Source organism: Anser anser, assembly GCF_964211835.1.
Source record: "Anser anser genome assembly, chromosome: 21".
Lineage (NCBI taxonomy): Eukaryota > Metazoa > Chordata > Aves > Anseriformes > Anatidae > Anser > Anser anser.
Window position 1 is genome coordinate 8805435 of NC_139742.1, and position 25513 is coordinate 8830947.

General features: G+C 58.3%; 1 protein-coding gene across 4 annotated transcripts; it reads right to left on the reverse strand.

Annotated features, from left to right (window-relative positions):
- Positions 1 to 1676: 1676 nt before the first annotated feature.
- Positions 1677 to 23750, reverse strand: SARDH (sarcosine dehydrogenase). 4 transcript variants are annotated; one of them, XM_083807750.1, is made up of 23 exons: positions 23527 to 23750; positions 23349 to 23448; positions 22533 to 22649; positions 22328 to 22418; positions 21515 to 21693; positions 20938 to 21117; positions 20238 to 20361; positions 20008 to 20108; positions 19128 to 19232; positions 18385 to 18514; positions 16656 to 16742; positions 16476 to 16566; positions 14067 to 14208; positions 12897 to 12980; positions 12663 to 12776; positions 11926 to 12064; positions 11410 to 11523; positions 9368 to 9515; positions 9048 to 9141; positions 5035 to 5197; positions 4598 to 4766; positions 4042 to 4177; positions 1677 to 2163 (listed from the first exon to the last, which is right to left on the reverse strand). In XM_083807750.1, exons 3-23 carry the CDS (start codon positions 22641 to 22643, stop codon positions 2038 to 2040), a joined length of 2628 nt encoding a protein of 875 aa, XP_083663876.1. In that variant the 5' UTR covers positions 22644 to 22649; positions 23349 to 23448; positions 23527 to 23750; the 3' UTR covers positions 1677 to 2037. The 4 variants fall into 4 exon arrangements, with proteins under 4 accessions (XP_083663876.1, XP_083663877.1, XP_083663874.1 ...); XM_083807751.1 differs by having other exon boundaries at positions 22477 to 22649; positions 23527 to 23745; XM_083807748.1 differs by having other exon boundaries at positions 22328 to 22649; positions 23527 to 23666.
- Positions 23751 to 25513: the final 1763 nt, after the last annotated feature.

The window sequence follows — 25513 nt, forward strand, 5'->3', positions numbered from 1 at the left end:
CAGCGAAACCAAAGCATCTGAGAGTTCAAACTCTCGCCCGTGGCGCTCGTTGCGCGAGGCGAAGGAACTGAAATCGGCTCTAAAGAGAACAGAAAACAAGCGAACCCAGTCGGAGGGAATGAAATGAAAAGATGTCGTGTGATTATTTCTTCAGGCGGGGGAAAGCTGCGCTGGAGACGAGGCCCTCCCTGCGCTGCGGAGGACGGAGCCCGAGTCCCTCGCCGCCTGCAGTCGTTTGTGATTAAAAGGGGCCGGGGAGAGATGGAAGGCGAGCACCGCAGCCGTGGGGGGCTCCGTGTGCAGGGCTCAGCCACGGGGCCACCAAAGGGACCACGGGGCCACCAAAGGGACCATGGACCCGTCCCCTCCTGCTCCCCCCCAGGGCAGCCAGGGGGGTTTTCCAGAGGCTGCCTGCACAGCCCAGTGGTGCTGATGGCTCCGAGAGGGGGATGAGCACAGGGGCTGGAAGCAGCCACCCCGTTCCCTTAGCTGCTGGGGGTTTGCTGTGCATGCAAAGAAAACCCTCCCCGACGCCTCCAAAGCCAGCTCTGCGCTGCCGGGGCTGGCAGCACGCAGCTCAGAGGCCACACGGATCCCCCTGGCAGCTGGGAGCTGCCGGAGCCACCTCCAAGGTGACCTCAGGACGATGGCAGCAGAGAGGAGGGGACCGCGGAGCAGCCCTGGTGCCAGCGCCCTGCACAGCCCTGAGAGGAGCAGCCCAGAGGGGACACGGGCAAAAACTACACAGGGCAAAGCCACAGGCCAAAACACGGGTCAGACTCCTTCTTCTCCAAGCTCAGAGGATTTATATATATATATACACACACACACACACACACACGGAGCAAGGGACCCAGATCCAAGCCACAATCGCCTTTGGGGTTTTCTTTTATTCCCTGGGGGCAGGAGATGAGAACCTCCCTGCAGCTCAGTGTTAAGGGGCTGCACAGCCCCGCTGTGTTTTCCTCATTTCAAAAGCAGAGCACTGGCACAGGCTGGCAGCGCTCCCCGGGGCACCAAGTGCTCTCCCATTCCCAGGATCCACAGAGGGAAAAAAAAAAATGAAACTTGCCCTTGCTCTTGCATTGCAGCAAAAGGAAAAGGTCACTGCATGGGTCTGGGGAATGTCAGCCCTCCCAGCCCCCTGCCGCACACCCCAAAACAGCCCTTCAGCACCACAGACAAAACCCGAGCAAGCACCAAAAGGTTAGGCACCCCAGGCTTTGTTTTTAAAGGGACTTAGGCAGCAATTACCAACCCATGGATGTTGGGTGCTTAAAATCCCTTTGGATTTCACAATTTCGTGGTGCAGAGGAATCCTGCAGCGGGCAAAGCATCCTCGGTGTGAGCCTGGGCAATGGCCCTGTGCCCCCTGCTCCATCCCAGGGTAGATGCTGAGGGACACCCGCGCTGCTGTCCCGTGCTGCTGATCCCAACCCCTCGGCTCACCCCACAGCCAATTTCCACCAGCACGGCTGTGACTTTCTGGGAAATGCCCCCCAAAAAACATGTGAGAGCCCAAAGGGCAGAGCCAGCCCCGTGCCCCCCTGCACCCTCAGCAGTGGGTCCCCAGGGCACAGCCACCCTGCAGTGACAATTGTCAGAGCAGGGACAGGAGCAGCAAGAACACAGATGGATGCCAGATTTGGAGGCGACAGTCATAGTAATGGCAGAGAGATGGTTTAAAAAATTCATTTCCGTGCAGCATGAAACTACATTTTGGGGGAAAGGGTTTCCAGCAAAGTCAAAAATTGAAACCATTTCATTTGCAGTCAAGCAAAACACCGTTTTCAGGTCAATTAACCCACGGGAAAGAACTATTGCTCTAGTGGTATTGCTTCATTTAGGAAAGCTGGGAACAAAATTGTTGGGCTCTTTGGAACCTCTTCCATTTCTTCCCCTTTGATCTGGACCAAATTTGCTCGATGAGTTCACTGCAGGTGTTTGCCCAGCTCTCCCTGCTGGGGCAGCGAGGTCTGGGGATTTGGTCGGTACCTCCAAAGGGCTCTCCCATCCCCATCCCCATACCGGTGTCCTTCAGTAAATGCCCTTCACTCGCTTGTTCTCCGGATCAAACGGGGACTTGGTGTGTGCTCGGGCAGGGTAGCTCACCCCCATCCTCTCCAGCTGGTAGCTGCCGCTCTTCACAAAATCCAGCGAGACCTGCAGGGCAGAGCCACACCAAAACCCCCGTTACGCACTGAGAGGTGCTTGGGGACAGCAGCCCGCTGCCACCCCCCCCGACCCCATTGCTGGGCCCTCCCTGCTCTCAGGGACACTCAACCCCCCACCCTGCAGATGTGCTTTCTGCAGAAAACCCAGCTCTGCCATCCCAGGAGGAGGCACAGAGAGGAAGAAAATAGATTTTAAAAGCACTGAGCTAAAATAAATAAATAAATCAGTTTTTCTATCATTTTTTGTTGTTGTTGTTTTCCTGTGGATTTTTTTCACCAGCATCCAATGCAAAGTGCATTTACATTGCTCGAGTTCATCACGGGGTGGGTGGCAGGGGGATGGCACACCCAAGTGGGGTCGGTCCCCGCTGTCCCCCAGCTGGGCACTGGCTGCAGGAGGGGACCATGGTGGCAGCCAGGATGTCCCTACTGCCGTGACAAGCCCAAGGCGTCCCTCCTGCAGCACCAGGCAGTGCCGGTGCCTGAGACACCCCAGCGCAGGGCAGGGTCCTGGTGCAGCTCCCGCTCCCCTCCCGCACAGCCAACGCCTGCCGTCACGGTGTAAATCAAGCGGGAGTTATCGCAGGGAGCGGAGAGATTAAGGCTGCACATTAACATCTGCTTAATGAGCGCTGCTTCCCGCAGGCACAAAGGAGCTGCCAGGGTTGGGGCCCCGCAGCGCAGCCCCCTGCACGCAGAACTGCTCCCCGTGACACCGAGAGCTGCCGGCCCCGCTGCCGGCCCTACTGCTGGCCCTACTGCCGGCCCAGGTTTCCCCATGGCAAGTGCCCGAGCGGGGAGAAGCGCTCGATGTGCCCAGCGGGATGCACTCAGCGCCGCTCTGCCGCCTCGCCGCAGGCAGGAGGGGACCGTCCCCGTGCCACCTCCATCCTGCCGCCTCCGTCACGCTGCCTGGGGCAGGCGGGGGCGGCCGGGAGAGCAAGATGTGATGGGGAAAGCATGGGAAAAGAAAGGAAAGGAGAAAGCCAGATGTAGGGGAAAGCATTCACCGTGGCGGGAGGGGGGCACTGGCTGCAGACCCCGCTGCAGCACCCAGCCGGAGCCCCCAGCCTGCGGTGGCCGTCCTGCTCTGCAGGCACCCTCTGCCACCTCCCAGCTTGGGAGGGCACCTGCCTCCCCCACGGGGACAGCCTGACCCCCCCTAAATGCTCACTGAAACACTCCTGCACAGCTTCCCATAAGGAACCGAGCAGCCCCGAGTCCTGCGTTCCCCCCTCGGCACATGTCCCTGACTTGTGCTGAGGCAGGGAGACGAGGAAAGGTCCCCCCGGGGGGCTGCAGATACCCCTCCAACCCCACCCTACTTGACTCGGGAGCCTTGTGCTGACACAGGATTAAAAACCAAAGCAAGCCAGAGGATTAAAGCACAAACATATGTGCTGCAACGGGGACAGCCCCCGGGGACGTCACCCTGAGCCCTCTGTCCCCACGCAGGCACCCCGACCTCTGCCCGCAGCACGCCGCTTAATGAGGGCACCTCATTTACTCCCCAGGAGTCTCGCGGGGTTAATTAAGAGCCCGCTGCGCTCCTACTGGGCAGTCGATCCCCGTAAAACAAGTTAATTCACCGCTGCAATTAAATACTCGCTTGCAATTAACATCTGAGAGGGCGTGGGGGCCAGGCAGGGTGGCAGCCGGGATGTCACCGGCGAGGACATCGCCGCCGCTGAGCCGTGGCATCACTCGCCCCCGCGTCTCACACTGCTATCACTTTGGGGGGGGGGGCAGGGGGGGTTGCCCCATCTTGCACCCCATCTGACGGCAACGTGCTCGTGCACATGGCTTCGAGCAGAAGCTCCGCGCTTCCCCTGCTAAGCCTGGGGCAGGCGGCGCCGCCCGTACTCACGGGTCCCCCCGCGGGGTCGCGGATGTAGCCGTAGGCGATGGTTTTGTCGATGGCGAACCCAAAGTCTGCCCGGCGGACGTGGCCGACCACCTGGCCGTCCCTCCAGATGGCCTCCAGGCCGAACATCGGCACCTTCCTGCGGGGCAGGAGCAGAGCAAACATTGGGAAAAAGCCAAGTTGGGAGCCCACAGGCCGAGTTGGGAGCCCACGAGCTGCGGCTCCCCCCAGCACGGGGGCTGCTGCCCTACAGCTCCCCCATTCCTTCACCAAGGCCCCTCCAGCCCGAATTGCAAAGCCTCCTGCTGCTCTGGGTGAAACAACATAACCCCCCTCCCCGTCGCACCGCTTCCAGCTTCCATTAAATATCTAGCGGGGAATAAGTGGTGGGATTTAAATTAGAGATGTAATTAGAGCACGGAAAACAGCCGAGCGGGCTGGCAGCCGAGCTCCGTGTGCGCTCACAGGGTGCGGGGGCTGGATGGGGAGCGCTGCGGGTGCTCATCCTGCCGCGTGTGGTGCTGAGCGGCACGGAGCGGCCCCGGGTGGCTGTACTCACTCGTCGGTGGTGAAGCAGACGAGGCGGCGGAAGATGCCTGAGGATTTTTGGGCTTCCACAGCCTCCCGGCCCAGGAAGGGGATGCCGGACTTGAGCTTGCAGGTGAAGGCCAGGCCTGCTTCTAGCGGGGTGTCGTCGGGGCGCAGGTCTGCGTGCCAGTGCCTGTACCCTGCCAAAAACAAGCGTGGGTCTCCCTGCCTTGTCAGCAAGCCTGGGGTGAGCAATTCGGGAGACCAAGACACCAGCCCTGCCTGTTGGCCACCCGTTGGGTCACTTGGCCTTGGGCGAAGCACCCTCAAGAGGACCCGCAGGTGGGGAAGTCTCAGCAGGCAGCATGGGGCCAGCTGCACCCCAAAGCTGGGCAAACCCCATTTATCTGGGTTCCCGAGCCCGAGGCAGAGCACCAGGAAAGGCAAGCTGCCAGGAAAGCCCCAAACCTTTCTCGATGCTGAGGCTGTCGATGGCTCTGTAGCCGGCGTTGGCGATGCCGTGCCGGGCGCCCGCCTGCATCACCGCCCGGTACACCCTGACGCAGTCCGCCCGGGGCACGTGCAGCTCCCAGCCCAGCTCGCCGACGAACGACAGCCTCATGGCACGGACCTGGAAAGCACAAAACCCCAAAATCCCTGGGGACGGAGTGGGGCTGTGCAGAGTGGCAGGGGCCGCTTGAGCCCACATGGCCTCACCGCCCACCTGGGGGAAAGCCAGCTCGGCCGGCAGCGTTGCGCTCATCCTGATTTTTTGCAAGGCTTTTCTTTGCTCTGTCTTGTGTTCAGAATGAATTTCTCATCTCTGGACAAGCAACGCTTCGCGGCTCAAAACCACAGCTAAGAGGCAAGTGAGCCCAGAGCTCAAGTCCCCCTTGGTATCCCGCTGCTTGCAGAAGTCACTGGTGTCCCAGGGGGAGGGACACAGGGCTCGGGGTGCTGCACCCTGCAGGCAGCTGTCCCTGCGGTTGTGGCCGGTCAGGCTGTGGTCAGCGGCGATGCTCCCCACACCAGCCAGGCCTTTGTCTCCCTCTGCTGATCCAGCTACACCGGAGGAAAGCCCGCAGGCACCGCTTATGCTGTGTCTCCCCAAATCTGCTGTATTGCCTGATGGCGGGGAGACCTGTCCCCAGTGAGACTTCAGGGCTGTTGTCCCCTGGGGATGTGTCCCACTCCAGGCACCCAGCAGCTGCATGCTGTCACCCAGGGGCTGAGCCCGGCGTCCCCATCTGCACCCTGCTCGCTCCACGGGGATGCTCAGGTTCCCCCTACAGACACAGTGCCCCAGAGCATTCCTCTTGGCAGCCCCATTAGCCAGACTCTGAATGCACCAAACCCGAAAGAAGGATGAGAAGACGAGCACAGCTTGGTGCTCCTCGGAGCATTCCCTCCCTCCCAGCCTGCCCGTGCTCCCCAGGGACAGGAACCACAGAGGAGCGTGGGGCAGCACCGTGATGTCCTGGCCCTGCTGATATCCCCACTTCTCTCCCAGGCAGGCAGAGATGTGCCCTGCATTGTGCCATCCCGTAGCCCCGTTGAGCTCCTCTGCGCTCCCAAAGCTCCCCAGGCTGGTTGGGACCACCCCAGCTTGGGGACATTCCCTGGAGACACCCCTGGAGGCTCAGCTCTATTTCCCTCTGGTTCATCCTTTGGCTTCATGGCTTTTTTTGGGGGGTGGAAGCAGAGAACTCTCCGGCTCTCCGGGGAAATTTGGGTGCCAGCCGTTCGGTTGGCACGGCCCGGGCTGCGGAGGCAAGGACCGGGCTCTGCTTCTCCCGCGGGTTTCTGCCAACGTCTCCTGGGAGCAGGCGTTCCTGGTAGGTTTCAAACGGAGCTATGAAATAGCATCAATTTCCGAGCCTTTGAGCAGCAATTCAAAAGCGTTTAAGTATTCTAGAAAATGAAAACCTGAGCTTTACCCCGCAATCCAGCAGGGAAATTCAACCGGGGTCCTTTTGCTGCTGTTAAATACAATGAGAGACGCTATATATAAATTCGCAAACCAATCGGTAATTTCCAGTCTCATTAGCTCCGCGGGAATTCTCCTTTCACTCCAGCTGATTTTGCTCAACTACTGAGTTAACGCACAAAAACCTCAGCGATCGCTTTTTAGAGATGCCGGGTTCGGTTTAACCCCGCTGGAAGGCGATAACATCGGGGTGGGCTTCAGCTCACCGCCCCCAGGAACCTGCCTCCTCCTGTCCCTGCTCGTGGCGACTTTGAGGGCCCAAAGGTGCCCCCCCAAAGGATGCACGGCGACCTTACAGCTACAGAAACACCCCCATACGAGCTGAATCCTCTGCACGCTGACCCGGGCTGCCTTCAGGCTTACGGGGTGACTGCTCCCACATCAGCACTACTGAGCACTTCAGCAAAGCGGTATGAAAAGAGCTCGTTTTTTTTTCTCCTGCAGAACTTTAAAAACCCAACTTACAACAAAAATCCTATACTTTGCAGCCCTGGGATTTGTTTCGCAAGAACACTCTGCTTTCTCCTTCAATTCTGTGCCAGTATAATATTACCAATTTCACAAGAAACTGCCTGAAAATTCACTTGCCCTTCCTTTCTGTCTCTGCCCGGATGCCTGCAGTTCAGGTGCTGGCTCTGCCTGGGAGGGCAGGAAAGCTTTTTCTTTTCTATTCTTTTTTTCCCTTTTTTTTTTTTTTTCCCCTCCATAAAATCAGGGCATTTACACTCAAAAGAAGCCCTAAGATTTCTTCCAGCCGTTTCTACCTCGCAGGACTGGATTATTTTTCTTGCAAACTTGAAGCGAAATGCAAATAAACCGATCGCACTCCTGCAGACAGGAACATTCATACACCTTTCAGAGGGCTAAGTAGATTATTACAAGATGTTATCGGCTTGCCACAGACGTGACGGGGAGGACGCGGGGAGGATTGCAGCTCCTCGGCGGTGACAGTGACGTGTGGCAAGTGGGACAGCCTGCAGCAAGGGCTGGCCTTCGGGTCCCCTGTGCCACCGTCCCCTCCCGGGAGGGATGCTGGACACGCAGCAGGTTTTTGGCCCCCGCGTGGTGACATTTCGGAGGATTCATCCGAGTTAGGCAAAACCTGTGCCTTAGTTAAAGTGCCCTAAGCCCTGGCTAGGCTCTCCCTCACAGCTCAAGTAGCCTTAATTTGATTTAGCAGCAATCCCTTCAGCAGCCAGCTGCATTCGAATTAAAGCCACTTTAATTCCGAATGAAAAGTGTCCGCGTGCGGCTTAACCCAATTTCACTGATATCCCAGGCCTGCCTCCCACCCCCTGCTCCCACCGCCGCACCTCCAGGAGGATGCTCGGGGCTACCAGCCTGGGCAGGGGGCTGTTAATTTTGCCTTTAATTAATTAAGGCTAAGAACACATCCAGACAGTTTTCTCACTTCCTTTCTGATGTTATATCAGGTGCCCTGCTGTTATTTTCTTGAGTCCCCAAATCTGGGAAGAATTTTAGTGAGTTCAAAAACTGCGTTATTCCCTACAACGCTGTCAAGAAGCACAATGAACAATTTTTTTTAATGCTACACTCACTGTTAAGCCAATTCTGGCTATTTGGAGAACTGATATCACCCTGCTACTTTATATAATCAGTTTCTAAACCTCAGAGGGCATTCTTAACCAAGATTTCTACTTACAAGGACTTAGCTTGAATTGACCGAGTAGGTCATCGAGCAGACAAACACAAAAATGACATCCTGTTTCTCTCACCGTCTTGCTGAGCGACGGTCTTGGGCAAAACAAACATCTGAACATGTACTAGCTTTTCCGTGTGTCAGACAGCAACGATAAGCCTTTTGAATCTAGAAAACCCTCTGCAACACAGCTCCCCCAGGGCACGCAGCGGGGCCGACTTCCACCGGCACCCCAAGGCGCTTCCCGTCCCCTGGTGCCGGCCCCGTGGGGCTCAGCCCCAGGTTTTGGCCGTCTCCGCGCTTGCATAACCGCTGACGTGAGCCCCAAAGTCTCGGCAAACGCAGGATGATCTGCGCTGGAACGGAAAGCTTAAGGTTGTCAGACTGTGCCTGTGATCAAATGCAGCGAGGCGTCAGGCTCTTGAGCCCTTAACAGGGAGCTGTGACACATCTCGCATTAAATCGCTCCCCCCCCCCCAAATCTTTTTATATATTTTTTTTAGGGGTAGGAGGAAAAGGAAGGGATCTGGAGTGTCAGACAGATCTAACGCCAGTGCTCACCCTAAGCTGAGGGAGGCCTCTCTTGTTCCTCCACCGCTGCTGCAAACCTGTGCCCGTGCCCAGAGAGCGCCCAGGCACCCCCAGCTGGGACAGCAGGCAAATGGGGAGGAAAACACCCTACTCCCATTGTCCTTTTCGCTCTTTTCCAGCAGAAAAATAACCAACCAAGCAGAAAAAAACAAAACAAAACAAAACAAACAAACTCCCCAGCAGCCCGTTGCAAACTCCCAGCCTCGACAAGCCCTGGGAGCTCGCGTGCCAGCCCCGTCCTACCGTGCATCCTGCGGCCCTGACGAGTTTGTGGGTGGAGAAGGGGAAGGCCTCGTTGCTGAGGTCGGTGTCGAGCACTTCTTGGAGGACGGCACGGCTGCGGGGAAACAGCAGCAAAGGGGCCGTGGTGAAAGGAGGCAGCTCGCCAACCCGCCGCTGATGGCCATCACCCAGATTTGCTCTCCCATCCCAGCTGGCAGCCCCTCTCCCTCCAAACGGGAGCTAACGTGGGGAATCCCACTGAGGGAGCGGGGTGAGGACCAGGGGACGTGGGGCCGGGTGTCAGGGTGCCTGCCGGGGATCACGGTGCTCCCTCCGCTCACCTGAGCGGGCCCTGCAGGCTCATCATGCCCAGCTCCTCCGAGCAGTCGATGAGCTGGCACTGGAGCTTCATGTCCTGCAGCACCGCCGTGATGTGCGACCAGTTGTGCTGCGCCACCGCCCCGCCGATGGCCAGGTAGTAGCCGTCCCCTGGAAGAAATCCCACCCCCCCCAGCATTATTTTAGGCTCCGTGGCATTGGGTTGGGGGTGATGCTCAGCTCAGCTCGGGACTGATTTTTGTCTCTGGACGCTGAGCTGAAGCTGGGGGTGCCTCCAGCTTGCACAGCCCGGGGGAACCTCAAAGAACAGGGAGGTTAAATAACGTTAGGGCAAGGGGACAAGGGGCCCTTCATGCTGATTTTGCTTGTGGGGCTCAGCCAGCGAAGGGGAAACTGAATGACATTTAAAACCTGAAAGAAGAAAGAGTAAGCTGGGATGTGGGGCCACGCAAAACAGAGCTCTGGGAGCAACCCTGCCCGGTTGCTGCTCTGTTGTTACGCGAGGAGCTCCACGAGCTAATGCCAAAGGTAGCACTGTGCAGGGGCTCCTGCCTCCCACAGGCTGCAGCAGCCTCGCAAAGCACCACGCTCGCCTCCCCTTGCACGAGCTCCCCCGGCACGGTGCAGCTCGGACACAGCACCTGCACCAATCCTGCTCTCCTCTGCAGGAAATTCCCAGTTGTCCAAGCCCCGGAGATGCCTGGCAGTGAGCATCATGGAAAGAGAAAACTCTCCGTCTCTCGAGACCAACAGCAAAATCTCCTGATACGTTTTGTCCGATACAGAATTAATGTTAAGATGTGGAGGGAAAAGGGAACTGAATGTCAGAGCTGGGGGTGAACCCATGCAGAGGGAACGGGGCTGCCGGGATGGGAAATCAAACCCCCACCAGGGCTCAGGTTTAGGGTGGACAGGCAGGGAGGCGTGTGTGTGAACGTGAGCAGGAATTTCATCTCGCTGCTAATCCTGGGCGACAACTTCCCAGGGATGCAGTTTGGGAGCTGATTATCGCATGATCGATCTCCCCTCTTCCTTGCCTGCCACGACGAAATTGCTCTCTGATAATCTGTCATAACGCTAATAAGTGCAGCCACCTACTGTAATTGGAAAAATAGACTCGCTTCTATTAAACTCCTCCGGCACCCATCAAACCCGGCAGCTCCGCCATCCGCTTCCCATCACCCGCGGGCGCCCTGGATGAGAGGGATGCGGGATGGGCTGTGGGGTGGGAAGGGCTCACCGACACCATCCCCACCAGGATGAGGGTGCGATGGCACCAGGTACCTGCCGCAGCAGCACCCAACACGGCGCTGGCCGTGCTGCCGGAGCCCAGCTGGGCGCCCTCCTCCCCTGCTGCTCCCTAATGTCATCTCTGCCCCCCGGGCTGGCTGCTCTGCTTCCTTTCAATTCCTCTTTATGGCAGCTGATAAGGGCTTTGGGAGAGGTCAGAGCAGCCAGCCAGGGCTGGAGAAACCCAATAAGACCGAGGAGCGGCGCAGGCCCCCGGCACAAAGGGGATAATTGGGTTACGGGCAGCCAGGGGTGGAGGTGGAAAAGCCAGGCGGTGCCATTAGGTAAATGCAATCACCCCGGTGCCCGCGGCCACACGTGGTCCTGAGCATGGCGGGGATGGAGGAGCTGCTGGTGGACCTTGAACTGAACCTGCCGCTGTGGTGCCCTGTCCCCATCACCGCTAGGAGCCGAGCACATTCCGGGGGGCTGCTGCTGCCACATGCCTGGTTTGTGGGCACGATGAGGGTTGCAGGCACAAACCCTAACATCTGTGGTGTGCTTCCCCCCGATGCTCAGCTATTTAACTGTATTTTAGCTTATTCTGGGGGCTCGATGAAGCCCCGTGACCCTTATACGAAAGCAGAGACCCCCCAGTTCTGCATTGCTGCTGCGTTAGTGCCCCCCCAGCAAAAGGCGCTGGAGGCTGAACTGCTCCTGGTGCAGCAGCAGGAGGGCAGCCCCCACTGGAGATATCCCTCAGCCCCGCATCACTTGTGAAAGCACGCCCGTCCCCAGCACCAGGGGGTTTTACCTTGGAAGGCGGGGGCCAGGGGGGAGCCCGGCTCCCCGGGGCTGATCCTGCTGACCGTCAGGTCGCTCTCCACGCCGCCGCGCTTGTTCAGCATGCAGGTGTACACGGTGGAGCCTGCGGGAGGGGAGACGGCTCGGCTGCACGCCAGCCCCCCCCCGGCACGGGGCAAGCGGGGGGAGTACAAAAAATTTGTCCTAATTCTTATATAAAACACCACTGCCTTGGTGTGCCGTGCCCTACGCTGCGTGCCCAGCAGCGGACAGGAGCAATGCTTTTTTTTTCCCTTAGGTTCGTGTCAGTTCTTGGCTCAGAGCACACTTCCCACAGCACAAATAGGAGCAGGATCCGGCCTGCGGTGAGGACGGGCAGAGCACTCGCTCCCGCACCACTCCCACACGCTCTGCAAGAGCAGCATGGAAAATAAAAGCCACTTTGGGTCCCCGCTGCGTGTTTTGGTTTGAGGTGGCATTTCCCAGCGGAGGCCTGGTGGCCCGCGGGCGGAGGCCGAGCCTTTACCTGGCGCTTTGCTCACGTCGGCGGTGAACAGCCAGTCGGCCGCTTTTGTTGCTTCGGGGCCAACCAGGTAGAACTTCCCGAAATAAGACATGTCGAAGAGAGCCACGGCATTTCGGCACGTTAAGCATTCGTTCTTGATCTAAAATTAAAGCAAACACACTGCTGGAGCCGAGGCGCGTTCCTCTCACTCTGCAAAGGGAGAGACGTGTGAAAGCCATTTACGTAAGGAGAAGCAGCACCCGGACACGCGGCTGGTGCCTTCAAAACACCCCTGAAAAGTCAGGTGTTAAATGTAGTACGTCTGGCAGGCTCCCCCGTATGCCCAGTCCCCTTCGTTATGTCAGTGAGAGTTATCAATAATAAGTGGGATTTTATCAAATTGGGTATTCCTTCCCCCGTTTCCCGGCGGGCTCCCTTGCCCCGCAGCGTGTGCCGTTTATCTGGCACTGGGGGCAAACACTGAGGATGGATCCGAGCTTCCCTGAGCTGGTTTCAACTCCTTCCTTTAGGAAAGCAGCAACGAAATTCACGCGGGCTCTGTGCCGAGGTTTCCAAGCAGAGGGCATGCATTTTGCTTCATTTATTTGGGGACATTTTGCCCAGTTTTAGGCAAAGCCCATGGCTTCCGTCCCCCTGAGCCTCACCAGCTCTTTGCAGGGCTGCAGTGTTGCAGGGGCTCTGGTGCCTCGAACACCCCCAGGTCCAGAAACACCCCCCAGAAACCCCCCTGCACTCACGGTGTTGTGATGGGGGGGGAAGTCGAAGGTGTACTCGTCTGCCAGCAGCTGGTTGTAGGCGTAGTCCTTGTGGCGCTCCTGGCTATAGGCACCGTAATAGTCGTAATCCAGGACCTGGGGGAGAAGCAGGAGGACCGAGGGCAGTGGGAAGACCCCTCAAAGCTGAGGGCTGCTCCCCGTTTTGGGGGAAATACACCCGCTTTCGGGGCAGTACGCGTCGGGCACCGCGCTTACCGGAGCTGCTCCCCTGGGGCTGAACCAGCCCGGCCGCTCCCAGCCGTGCCTCTCCTGGAAAACACAGCCCTGCCGCAGCAGCTCCTACTTGAGACAAAGAGAAATGGGAAGGAAAGGTTAAAAAGCAGCCTTTTCCACCAAGCCTTCCTGCTTCAGCTGGCAGTGCCGAGGCTGCCCACCTCCAATGGATGCTCAAAACCCAACTCGTAAACCTTTGGCTTTGGCTGTCAGCAGCCAAATGGAAAGAAGGGTCAGCAGCAGCCAAAATCAGCCCCGTGGGTTGCCTTTTAAAAGAGCAGAACCCCTCGTCTGCCTACAGACTGGCTGATATTTGTGCCCACCCAACAAGGGTATTTGTCTCAAGAGCATCCGACAGCCAGGAGCCCGGCAGGCGAGCCGTGCCCCGCTCCAAAGTCTGCACGGCGGCACACGAACCGCTGGCCGAGGGATGCTAAATCCACACAGCACGATTCTCCCCAGTGCTTTCAAGAGTAATTATACAAATAACATCCAAGATTCATAAGGCAACCTTCTTGTTCCTCCTCTGTACTCTCAGGAAAATCTCTCTGCACGCAATTAATTAGGGATCCATTAAGATATTTTTGTTTGGTGCCTCCGTTCGGAAAAGAATAGATTTTGTTGAACATTTCAGAAGTGATTCAGTGTCTATTTATAAAACACAGCACATGTTCTGGAGCTGCATGTACAAATACCAGGCTGTCAGTCAAATGGGCATCGCTTATTAGACATGCTATTAAAAAATAAATTGCATCCTCGGTGACAGAAAACAACCGAGCTGTCAACCAAACATCGGGGGCCGGTGGGGAGGAATGTCTGTTGTTCTGCTCGAGCCTCTGCTCGCCATCGGGAGAGGGATGCTGTGATGTGAATCCGCTCTCAGGGGGAAGGGGCTCAGCAAAAGTGGCTGCACCCTGGCAGGATGGGGCCACCCTGGGAGCACTGGGTGGTCTGGGGGGCTCTGAGCCCTGCTCTCCACTTGCCCCTTGCCCGGTGACCCTCACCAGGCTCTTAATGCATCTCTGCAGCCCGCTGTTTTGGAGAGCGATGCGGATGAGGCCATGCCTTGCCAATGCTTCAATGCATCTATTTATTTATTTTTTTGGCAGAAGCAGGGGTGGCCCTGAGGGTCCCCAGGGCCGGGCTCCTCACCTCGTGCAGGGGGTCCTTCCTCATGTTGCGCCCCGCCAGCGGCTCGTCGTGGGGGAAGACGACGGAGTAGTTCTTGGCGTAGGATTCGTGGCTCCGCTCCTGGATCCAGCGGTTGTTGTCGGTGAGGGACTGGTGAAACCTCCTGGAGGGCACGGCAAGAGAGGGTGGCCATCAGGACAAGCACATCGGCTTGCTAGAACCCCCGGCACCCCCTGGGCACGGACCCCTTGGCCAGAGGAGGTGGCTGCAGCTGCTGTGGTGTAAATTCGGGATCCCTGCTCCCTTTTTATGGGTAGGAGAGCAAAGAAGCCAAAAAAATCGCATCTTTTGCCCATCAAACCACTCTAGCTCATCCCTGTGGCTCTGCCCACTCAGTGCAACCCACAGCCCTGGTCCAGATGGATTTACCAGAGCTAGATACAGTCCTGCTGGGGGGAAAATAAAAAAAATAGTAAAATTTATGTTAATTCTGCTCTGTTTCAGTGTTGGACCAGCCTCTCGCAGAGCCCAGTTTTAAATGCAGCCCCGAAAGGGAGCGAGCCGTGAACATTCCTCACATTTTTCATCCAATTCTCCCTAGACTGAAATATAAATAAAACCCAAAGCATTTTAAATTTGTTTGACATATTTTCCTTTTTCAAACAGAAAAGCTCCTTGAAGGAATGTGCCAGTTCAGCACGTGCTGTGGGGCCATTACCAGAGCCCTGTAACTCCCGGGCCATCACCTCTCGGCCAGTGCCACCTCTCCTGTCCCTGCTCTGGCAGGGGAGCGGTGTCTGAATTGCCCAGAGCCCCTCTGTCTGCAGAAAGGCAGCCAGTCAGCAGGCAAAAGGCGAGAAAAAATATCATTTATAGGGCCTTTTGAAATCTAATTTTCAGGTTTCTTCCCCACTCGGTGCGTGCAGAGTAGAGGTGGGCAGCAGGGGGACGGCAGGGCCGAGCGCTGCAGGCTCTGCCGCCCCTCTCCCTTCTCCCTCCCTCGCTTTCTCAGGGCACCCAAAAGCAGATTTTCCCAGCCCCCAGCTGAGCTCAGTGCTGGTGGCTGCTTCCCAAATTTGCACCTGGGTTGGGATTTCCCAGGACAAAGGGGAAGCAGGGACCGGCGCTGCTCACGGGTCATGCTTTCGGGTCATTTCTTACCTAAGACCCGGGAGCTCCAAAATGCAAGCAGTGCTCCCCAAAAGCAGCCGTGGGCAAGCTACAAGTCAGCTCCATGGGGACAGCTGCCCCTTCTGCCGGCAAGTGGCAGGGGACACGTGGCAGGTGACACTCGGCATGTCACGGGCACCCCGGGCACCCACCAGCCCCGGCCCCGTCACCAACGCGCTGCATTTGACAGCAGCGAGAGGAGCAGCAGCTGCCAGATGAAATATTTACAAACGAGCGTTTTGAGAGGATAAATATTTAAATGTGCAGAAAAAGGAGTTATTTAAAGAGGAGCTCAGTAATCATCACCAAAATACAATTTAAAAAAAATAAAAATAAAAAAGGGACTGACATCAGCTTGACAACTCCAGAAAAGGCGAGGCACCGAGAGGATAAAACCCCAAGGAGCCGGGCTGTGCGGGGCTGTGGTGCCCCAGAGGACAGCAGCGGGCAGAGCAGCTCCTGCTGCACGTCCCCGTCCCCACGGCAGGGACAGCGGGGCCATGGGGCTGCTGCCCGCTTTGCAACCCAGTATGTCAATGCGAAGCAAAATCTGCAGTGGCTGGAGCCAGCGTGGCATGGAAGGTGGTGAAAGCCTTGTCCCAGCCCACGCTCCTGACCCTACAGCTGTCCCTGTCCACCCGCGGGCTTCTCTCTTTGCTGCAGCAGCAGCACCGACCCCCTCCCTTCCCAGGCTGATTCCATGCGTGGTTTACCAGCGTTGCCATCAAAACAACGGGATTTTAACAGCCTTGTCCCCAGCAAGCTTGTTGCTGTCGCTAGCAGCCCTATAAGAAAGCCCAAACCCAATCAAACACAATCGAGCAAGTCAAAAGCAATTACAGAGCCAACATCTGCACAGCCGAAACCTCGCGGCCCATGTCGTGCTGCGGAGAAGGGAAGGTAATCTTTCTCCAGCTGAAAACATTACCCCTGATGATTAACTTAGAGGATTAGGCACAGCACTAATTGAACAACAACACAACCCAAACGTAATTACCCTGTCCTTTCTCATCACTGCAATCTCCTCGCGCCTGCTGGAAGCTGTTTGCGTAGAAGCGGAATGAGGCAAATGAGATAAACCCCACGTGTAAATTTATTAAAGCCGTGGGGCGTAATTGATTCTGGCTTCTCGGGGGGGGGACAGGGGCTGCGGCACGGACACCTGGTCCTGATGCCAGCACCCATGGGGTGCTCGAAACCCATCCCCGGGACCTCCCACGGGTGATGGGTGCCAGTGGAACCCGCGGCCCGGAGCCTTGCCTGATGTCGTAGCCGTACATGTCCTTCTCCGGCCGCCCGTGGATGATCCAGTGAGCCAGCTCCTTCCCGCAGCCGCCTCCCAGCATCATCCCTGCGGGAGAGGCAAGGACAAAAATGAGGCCGCGAGGCCAAGTACCCCATGCTGGGATGCACAAGGAGGTATTTCTTGCCGTCTCTTACCAGCACTGTTGAAGCCACAGCCAAGGAAGAAGCCGCGGACTTCTGGAGCTTCCCCCATGAGCGGCTTGTGGTCAGCCGTGAACGACTCTGGGGGACAGAGACGGGGAGCATCAGCCTGGGCAGGCGTTCTGGGACACACCGCCTGCTTCAGGAGCAGGGATCCTGTGCTGGCCTCATCCTGCTCCTGCTCCCAGAGAGCATACATATAGATACATCCATGTATTTCCTCCAGAAGCTTGCACACGTGTACATGTATGCGCACACACAGCACTGCCAGCAGCAGAGGCTGGTGACACGAGGCAGCTCCTTCGCAGCCCTGCACTCTGCAGAGTGCCCTGCACCATCCCGCCCATCACATCCCCAACAGCCGGGCCGTATTTCATTGCTATTATTATTTTTCACCTTCATTGATTTCTTCTGGGAAAAAAAATGTGAATTTAAGCTGCTTGGCTCAGCTAAGGGGTTGCCATCGATGCTACCCAAGGCTCCTGCGCTGACGCCAGCCTGGGGGGAGCCCTCACTCCCTGTACAACCCCAGCCTGGTGCAAATCCCACACTAGGGAGCGCAGGAGACACCCTGATGGAGAGGTGCAGTGCTCCCTGTGTCAAGGTGGTTTGTCCAACCGTGCAAAAAGCGAGGGGAGGCACCTGCACCTGGCCTCAGCAGCAGGCAGCTCCCCCTGCGAAGCACAGGTTTCCGAGCGGGGCGAGTTGTTTTATCGGTGAAATATTTACAGCAGAGTGGAAAGAACAAGCATTTGCTATTTGCTACAGTCCAGCCTGACTCAGCTGTTGCAAGCAGAGCAGCAGCTCGTCTAAATCCAGCAGAGGAGGAGCGCTGACCCTTTGGAGGTTACCCCCCTGCATTACAAACACCAGCCGTATGTCTATAAGCCGTCAGCTCCCCGCTGGAGGCCACCAGCTCCACTTACACCGCAGTTCAATCAAACATCAGTGCCCAGGGCTACGGCCTCCGCCTTGTACAAGCCATGTTTTACCCGCTGCGGGGCCAGCGACGTGCCCTACTTTCCCTCTGTGCGCAGCCCAGCTCCGTCCCCAAGGGCCTCCAGGGTTTCCCTCTAAGTGCTTCAGCAAAAAGAGAAGTTTTTTTTTCAGCGTGTGGAGGATTTCAGAGCCAAACCAACCACACAGGGCGAGGGTTCAACAGCAGCATCACCGCCAGCTGCTGGGGCTGCAGGACAGCGGTGCTACTGCCTTTAACCCCGCATCACGCGTTGGGTGCAAACCTGAGCAAACCTAACGTCAGCATCCCGGAAACCTGGAATCCCATGGTCAAAAAAATAATAAAAATCCCAGAAGAGCAGCGGACACTGCTTGAGAAAATGTTCTCCTTAACTCCCCAGGCCAGTGGCCCCAGCACCAGCTGTAAAGGTCCCCAAAACGTCCCCACTTGGCTGCCAACCTCTGCCTGTGGCCCCGGCTGCGCGGAAGCAGGAGCTCGCTCCTATTTCTGTGGCTAGCCTGGGATGCCACCCCCAGGAAGGCGGCACCATTGCAGCCCAAGCACAGGCAGCATTCTGCAGCCAGCTCCTGCGTTTCCATCCTGCACCAACGCCTGCTGTGCCCAAATCCACTCCTGGGTCAGGCCCTGCTCCTGCCGAGCCCCTAGGTGCTGGGGATACAGCCCCAAACCAGCCGTGAGGCAGCCACGGATGTCCCGTGAGATGCTTGGAGGTGCACAGCTGCCACGATGCTGCCACCGCGTTACCTGGCCCGCAGACGGTGGATTTAATGCCCGTTTTCTCCAGCACCGGCACTCTGTTGATGGCACCCTCGATGTGCTGCGTGAAAACATCCCAGTCCAGGTCAAAGAGGCCAAAAGCAAATTCCTCAGATACCTGAAGTGGGGAAACGGGAGTCAGGACACGAAACAGAGCACAGCTGGTGGCATTCTCAGCTCTGGCAGCCTCTGAGGCCTCAGACTCAGGTCTCTCGGGGTTTTATGAGCAGCCCAGGAAAGCACAGAGGCTCAAAACCAGCGAGAGCTCCCACCCAGGCCCTCTGCAGCCCTTTGTGTCCCATGTGTGTGGAGGGCAAGCCTCTTGGGGACCGCAGGGACACGCATCTGACCACAGGGACATGCATCTTCACCTCCCGCTGCATCCCCTGGCAAAGAGTCCCTCCCAAAAAAAACCAACAAAAATGCAGCCAAAGGGCTGGGGCAGAGCCTGAATTAAGGCACCTGGATAAAGGGACCCTGCGGCAGGCCAGGGGTGGCACTGTGGCATCTGAAGCCCCCCCAGCCCCACTCATCTTCCTCGTCTCCTCTCACACCCGTGCGCCTCGTGCCTCCACCAGGGCAGGCGCAGGGGATGCTCTGCCCTGCTCTCCCCACCAGCCGCGAGGTCGGTGCCCACAGGACGGGCTTTATGCGAGCGGGGACACGAGGAGCTCCCCCCTTGAGGCTGTGGGCTCCTTGCAAAGCCTCCTGCCCCCCCCGGCAGCGCTCACCTCCTCCCAGAAGATGGGGTTTGACTCATAGCCGCCCACGGAGAGGGCATCGCCTTGGAGACGGAGGTACACCGAGGCATCGTGATCGCGCACGTTCGGCATGTTCTGCAGCGGGGAGGGGGTCAGAGGGGGATGAGAGGACCCCCCCAGGGCCCCACACGTGGGGAATGACCCATGGGGAAAGCCAAGCGGGGTGAGCAGGCACCCCGAACGCATCCAGGCTTCATCGCCCTCTGTGTCCCCAGCCCAGCTGGGGACTGAAGTTAGGTGGATTGAAAAGGAGGCACCGGGGGGGTTGCAAGCTGCAGCCTTTCCTCCCAAAAGCCTCTTCCCCACTGTGCTTGCACGGCCCAGAGTTACAGGGACGGAAACACAATCCCTGTAATCGTCCCTTCTTAAAATGGGGCCTCGGGGACTGCAGGCTCAGCCACAGGCTGTGTCAGTGGGATGGAAGCTAAGGCAGGTGTTACTCTCCAGGCCTTGGCACCTGAGTGAATGAAGGCTGCTTTGACTCCGAGCGGTTCTCTGCAGCCAGAAGGCGAGAACAGATTTCTGCAGCTGGTTTGGGAACGCCTGGAGAGCTACAGCTCTGCCTGGCGGGGACCGGGGCTGGTTCAGAAACTGTTTGGCATCTTTACGAACGCTGCTTTCAGACACCAAACACATCAGAGACCCTACGATAATTCTACTGAGGAAAAAAAAAAAGATTATCTGCTAGTCATAACATTGTTAAATATTAAATATGACTCTGATCAGGCAGTCAGCTACCGGGAGAAGCTGTGGGGTGCCTGCAGAGCCTGGCCCAGGTTTGTGCAGAGGGACAGGAAGGGGGGGGTCCTGCAGGGGGGTCCCGGGGGGGCTGTCCTGCCTCGCAACCCACCTGAATGCCCTCGATGCGCTCGGTCACCACGTAGGCGTGATGCATCGCCACCAGCGGCACGTGGACGCCCGCCAGCTGGCCCAGGGCACGCGCCCACACCCCTGCGGGGACACAGAGCCCGTCGGGGGTGGCAGTCAAGGGGGGTGGCAGGGGGACGGGGGACGGAGCAGCCCCCCAACACCCTAGCCCACATGGCACAAGGCAGAGCGGCTCCGCCAGCCACCCCGTACCTGCGCAGTTGACCACGCAGGGGGTCTGGATGGTCCCGTGGGCCGTCTCCACCGCGTGCACCCGCTTCACCCCAAAATCGTCGGCTCTGACCTGGATGCCGGTCACAGGGCAGTTCTCTATGATCTGGGGTGGGTGGGAAGAAGCAGAGTCATGGCTGGGATGTCCCCACTCGCTCGACATCCAGCCCCGAAAGTGGGAAAGGTGAGGCTGGGCAGGGCTCTGGCCCTGGCCATCTTCCTTTCCAGTTATTACTGTTGCTGCTGAAAACAGCATTACTCTCAATTCCACCCTAAAACCACATCTCTGCGCACCCACAGCTGCAGGGGACACTCATTATTGATGTGCCTTGCCCATGAGCTAAGCCCCATGCCTAGGACAGGCCAGCAATCCTCGCCTCGAAGAGGGGATTGTGTTACCTGACCCTAAAACCAAGGAACCTGCCTTGGGCTCTGCCTCGTCTCGCTCCTAAAGGTCTTCTCTTCATCGTGGATTTTCAGTGGGCTTATGGTCCCTGCCAGATTTGTCACGGTGACCCCGAGAGCCATCAAAGCCCAAGAGCACAGCACCCTTGCAGGGCAAAGCCCCAACCCTGCAGGAGCAGCTCTGCTCCATGCGAGAGGAAGAGCTGGGGAGGGCAGAGGCTGAAAACTCCTCCCAGGCTCAACAGGCATTAATTAGCAATTACTAATTAGGAATTACCATAGCACCTCTGGCAGCTGCTGCTCTGGCAAGAGTGGAGCAGGTGCCGGCAGGATCCATGGTGCCGTCCTTGGGGACGTACAGCGTGCCGTACAGGTCGGCGACGTTCATCAGCGGGTACAGCTCCTTGGTCTGTGCCGGGGACAGGACGTAGGACTCCACGCCGTACACCTTCCCCAGCTGCCGGCCAGACAAGAAAATTGGGAGATTAAGCAGGGAACGAGAGCCTTTTCTCATCCCGTGCTGCTGGGGGAGTTGGAGACCCCCCCCCGGGACATGTTTAGCTCCCCAATTGCTGCATGGCCCAGGTGCGCCGCTGCCCCAAGGCAAACCCTCCATCCAGGGCAGTGGGAAGGTCTGCACAGCTTTTTAGGGCCACATGACCCCATATTCCTATTCAAGCTGCCCGTGCAACCCCGAAAATAATGCTACTGCTATCTGAACGGGCAAAAATTGACAGCTGGATTTCATTCTGCCAGCATTTTGCCTGGTTTTTATCAGCCTTATGGAAACCAGGAGGCCCCCAGGAGATAAACGCCACGTCCTCGGGGGTGACGCCGGGGGGGCCGTTCCCTACCGACATGAGCCTCTTGTACTCGTCGAGGCGCTGCTTGTTGGAGGCGATGAAGAGCCCCCCGTTCTGCACCCAGCCCGTGTGCAGCCCCGTCTCCGCCGGCAGCTCCCGGCTGACCACGTCCCGCGTGTGCGCCAGCAGCTCCACCTCCACGTCGCTGGGACGAAGCTGCCACAGCAAACCTGGGTGGGGGACAGCCCGGCCGTGGGGCAGGCGGCTCTGCACCCCCCCCTCCAACCCCCTCATCACCCCAAAGCCCCGGGGACAGGAGCTCTGGGGGGGCCTCCTGGCACCACCGTCCCACTCGCAGCACGGGTGTCACCCTGCTGTGGCACTTGCTCCATCTCGTGGCTACCTCGGAGCTCTACAAACCATTGATCTTGATTTTTTTTTTATTATTTTTAAATGAACGGGAGAACAGGGTTTCTGGTGGGGACTACCCCAAAAAGACACAAAACCCCAAAATTCGCGTTGAATTAAACTCGCCTAGTTCCCCTCTCCCTGCCAAAGAAAATTGGCTTAAAAATAATAATTTTAAAAAGAGTGGAAATAAACTGTTTAGTTATTCTCTGATCCTATTAAAAATATATAAAGAGATAAAAAAAAAATGGGGTTTGGCACAACTTTTCCTAATGGAAAGTTGCGCCAAATGGAAAAGCAGGACCCTGAAATTCTCCACGATTAAAGCCAACCCCCACCCCCCGGCACACCCAGAACCCACCCGTGCCATGGGTGGGCTCCATCCACTCGTCCCCAGCTGTGGGGTCCTGTGTAAGCCCCCCCCCCCAGGTCCTGATCCCGATCCCGATAACTCACCGGCCGTGTGCCAGGTGGTGCCCGACGTCAGGCGGTCCCTCTCCAGCAGGACCACGCTGGTGACCCCCAGCTTGGCCAGGTGGTAGGTGGTCTGGCAGCCCAGGCTGCCCCCCCCGACCACCACCACCTCGGCCGAGGGCGGTAGGGGCCGGCTGGGCCCCGTGCTCCTGGCGCCTTCCTCCTTCAGCGTCTTCTGGTAGGGGACGTTCTTCTCCGCCGGGGGTCCCGCGGCGCTGCTGAAGGGCCGGGGGCTTCTCCAGGGGGCTGGCAGGCGGCGGGGGGCTGCCGCCCGCAAGGCGCAGCTGATGTAGGACATGTCGACCTGCGGAGCCCCCAGACGCCTCGCCAGGGTGGGCAGCGGAGCCCCCGCTGGATGGGCACCGGTGGTGGCACCGGTGGTGGCATCGTGGTGCCACGAAATGGGTTGAGTGGTACCTGGGGGGGGGCCTAGGGCACGGCTTTGAGCTGGGCTCCGTGGACCCCCCACCTGCAGGAATCGCACCCCAACGGGAGCCGGTGCGGCTCCCAAACACCCTGCGGGGGGGCCCAGCTTAAAAAAAAAAAAGGAGCTTGGAAATGCACAGGTCACGGCAGCTCCTGCCCAGCCCACAGAAACCACCCCCTTTTTAATGTCTGTTTGCGTATTCAGGAGGCACGACAAAGGAGCAGGGGTTGCTCTGTATCAGGAGAGGGCAGTGCAATGGCTGCTGGCGGGGACGGGGTCGGGTAATGTCCTCCAGCCCCGTGCCTGGGATCCGGGGACGTGGCTCGGGGTTTGCTCTGGCTGCGTGGCTCTGGAGCAGCCGTGGCCCCGCAAACAGCAGGCTCTAATGGGGTGGCACTGCTCTTCCCACACGAGCTTTGTCCGGGGGCTGTTGCGGAGCTTCCTCCTGCAGGACCCCACTCGCTGCCACCCCGCAGCCCTAAAAAACTGGGAAATCCCACCCGGGATATCCCGCAGGAGTTCCTTGCCGGGAGGAAACCCACGCCGGGTTCCCCACCGCTCGCCGGCTCCACTCACCGGCGACGCTTGCTCCGGGTGGCGTTCCCTGCCGCGATGGCCGTGGGGCGCCTGCCTTCCTCCGATGCTCTCCTCCTCCTCCTCCTCCTCTTCTGCGCCGCTGCCATGAAAACATTAACCAGAGCCGGAGGCGAGCGGGGCCAGCTGAGCGCTTCCCCTGCCCCGGCCGAGCTCTTACCCGCTGTTGTTCCTCCGCCACACGCCGACGAAGAAGAAAAAGTCAGGGGGAGTCGAGAAATTCGAAGCGGAAGGAAATTCTCACTTTTCTCCCCAGATCAGCGCTCGGCAGAGAGCAAAGAGCGCGGCTGGGGCCAGGAGGGGCTCGCAGCCTGCAGGGCTCGCTCGGTGCCAGAAAGCAAACACAGCGAGCGCGGCGAACATCTGACCCTCCTGCCGGAGTTCCCAGCAGTCACACTGAAAGAGCAGAATTAAAACGCGTTTAAGCCAGACCCGAGAGCCCAAAGCGAAGGTGGGAACACCAAAAAATTTCATCTGGAGGGGGGAGGAAAAAACTTTTCATTTAGCTCTCACAGCCCCAAGGTTTATTGCGCCTCCTGCCCAGGACTCACCCCCAAAATTAGGGCCTGTTTGGGCAGGAGGCGCAGGCGGTGCAGGCTCCTCAAAGGCGGCTCCGAAGGGCCGGGTTCTGCTGTCTGGGTGAAGCGGGGGGCGGGTGGAGCTGTGGTTGGGTCAGGGGCTGGTGGATTTGGGGGCTGAGCGGCATCATGAACCCCACGGTCACTGCCTGGGGGCTGCGGTTCGGGGGGCTCGTGGAGGTTTGGGGGGCTCATGGTGGTTTGGGGGGCTCATGGAGGTTTGGGGGGGGCTCGTGGAGGTTTGGGGGGGCTCGTGGAGGTTTGGGGGGCTCATGGAGGTTTGGGGGGCTCGTGGCAGTTTGAGGGGCTCGTGGTGGCTTGGGGGGCTCGTGGCATTTGGTGGCACCACCGCCCTGGGAGCCGCCCCCCGTTGTGTGCCGAATGCACGCCGTACGGGGGCTGCATCCAAATCGTCCCAGTTCAGGAAGGGGTTGAATAGCAGCCGAGGGAGGGGGGGCGGGTTAGCTGATCCAGAATTAGCCCAACACAGTCTCGCCTTTTTTTTTAAAGACAAAACCAGTTTCTGTTTAAAGAGAGCCCCCGTCCCTCCAGCCTTCCCAGCCTGCTGATCGCTCAGAATAACCAAAGAGATGCGAACAAGTCGAAACTCCTGCCTGTGGGGGGGTGTTGCTGTCTGATGGGACAGAGCCGTCTCGGCAGCATGTCCTAACTACAAACACGGCCTTTGGGTTAGAAAAGACCCGGAACAAAGCAAGCTGTAGCATGTGTCGAGCAGCCCGAGAAGCTCACCGTGCTCAGGCCCTGATGGAGCTGCAGAGCCAGACCGAGGGAGGTTAGTTTTTTTGGTGGTCATTACAGCATAGAGGGGATGTAAAATGTTCAATCCTTTCCCTGTAATGCTTAGATTAATTAGGAAATAAAGGGGCAGAGCGGTTTGCATGCGCCAGCTGGAGCTTTCCAGGTCACAGAAAGCATTACGGCTGATGCACAGACGAACTGCCCAAGCGTGCTGCAAGGCTGCGGCGGATCAGAGAGTGCACGAAGCCACAAGGACATGCTGTCACTGTCACCAGAGTCTGCACAGGCATGCACAGAGCCCTCTTCACGCCTTGCAGTCCGAGTTTGGTGTCAGGAGAGCACTACCACCGCATGACACTGAGTGGGAAGCACCCTCGACCCGGCACAGTCCGTAGCTTTGCCGAGCTCTGACCTCGCCACCCCCTGCCTCAGTTTCCCCACCCCGAGCTGTTAGGATCCTTGCTCTGGGGTCCCAGCCACTGTTCTGGTGCCCAAGGCTGCCCGTGGCAGGGAGCAGCGGGGCGGTGGAGGGAGGTGGCCGCACGCTGGCCAGCCACAGGCCACCGGGGCCATGGGGCGTGCTGGGGGCCGCGGCACGGAACGGGAGCGGCTGTTTGCAGAGGGCAGCCAGCAAATGCAACCACCCCCCGGCGCCGTGTTTGCTCAGAGCCCCGGTGAGCCCAGCTAGCGGGGGAAGATTATGTCAGCAGCTGTTATTGCTGAAAAAAAAAAAACAAAAAAGATAAAATAAAATAAAACTTGTGTCTGGTGCAACCTCCTCCTCCCTCCAGGGTGCAAGCAGACAAGGGG

Bases quoted from the DNA above. Each gene is read 5' to 3' on its own strand.
- SARDH (XM_083807748.1), bottom strand. From the start codon at position 22,643: ATGTCCTACATCAGCTGCGCCTTGCGGGCGGCAGCCCCCCGCCGCCTG. The intron at 19,233-20,007 runs GTGGGTTGCGAG...TCCCCGCTGCAG, and splicing joins AGCGCATCGAGGGCATTCAG to AACATGCCGAACGTGCGCGA. The intron at 2,164-4,041 runs GTGAGTACGGGC...TCTGCCCTGCAG, and splicing joins GCGACCCCGCGGGGGGACCC to GTCTCGCTGGATTTTGTGAA.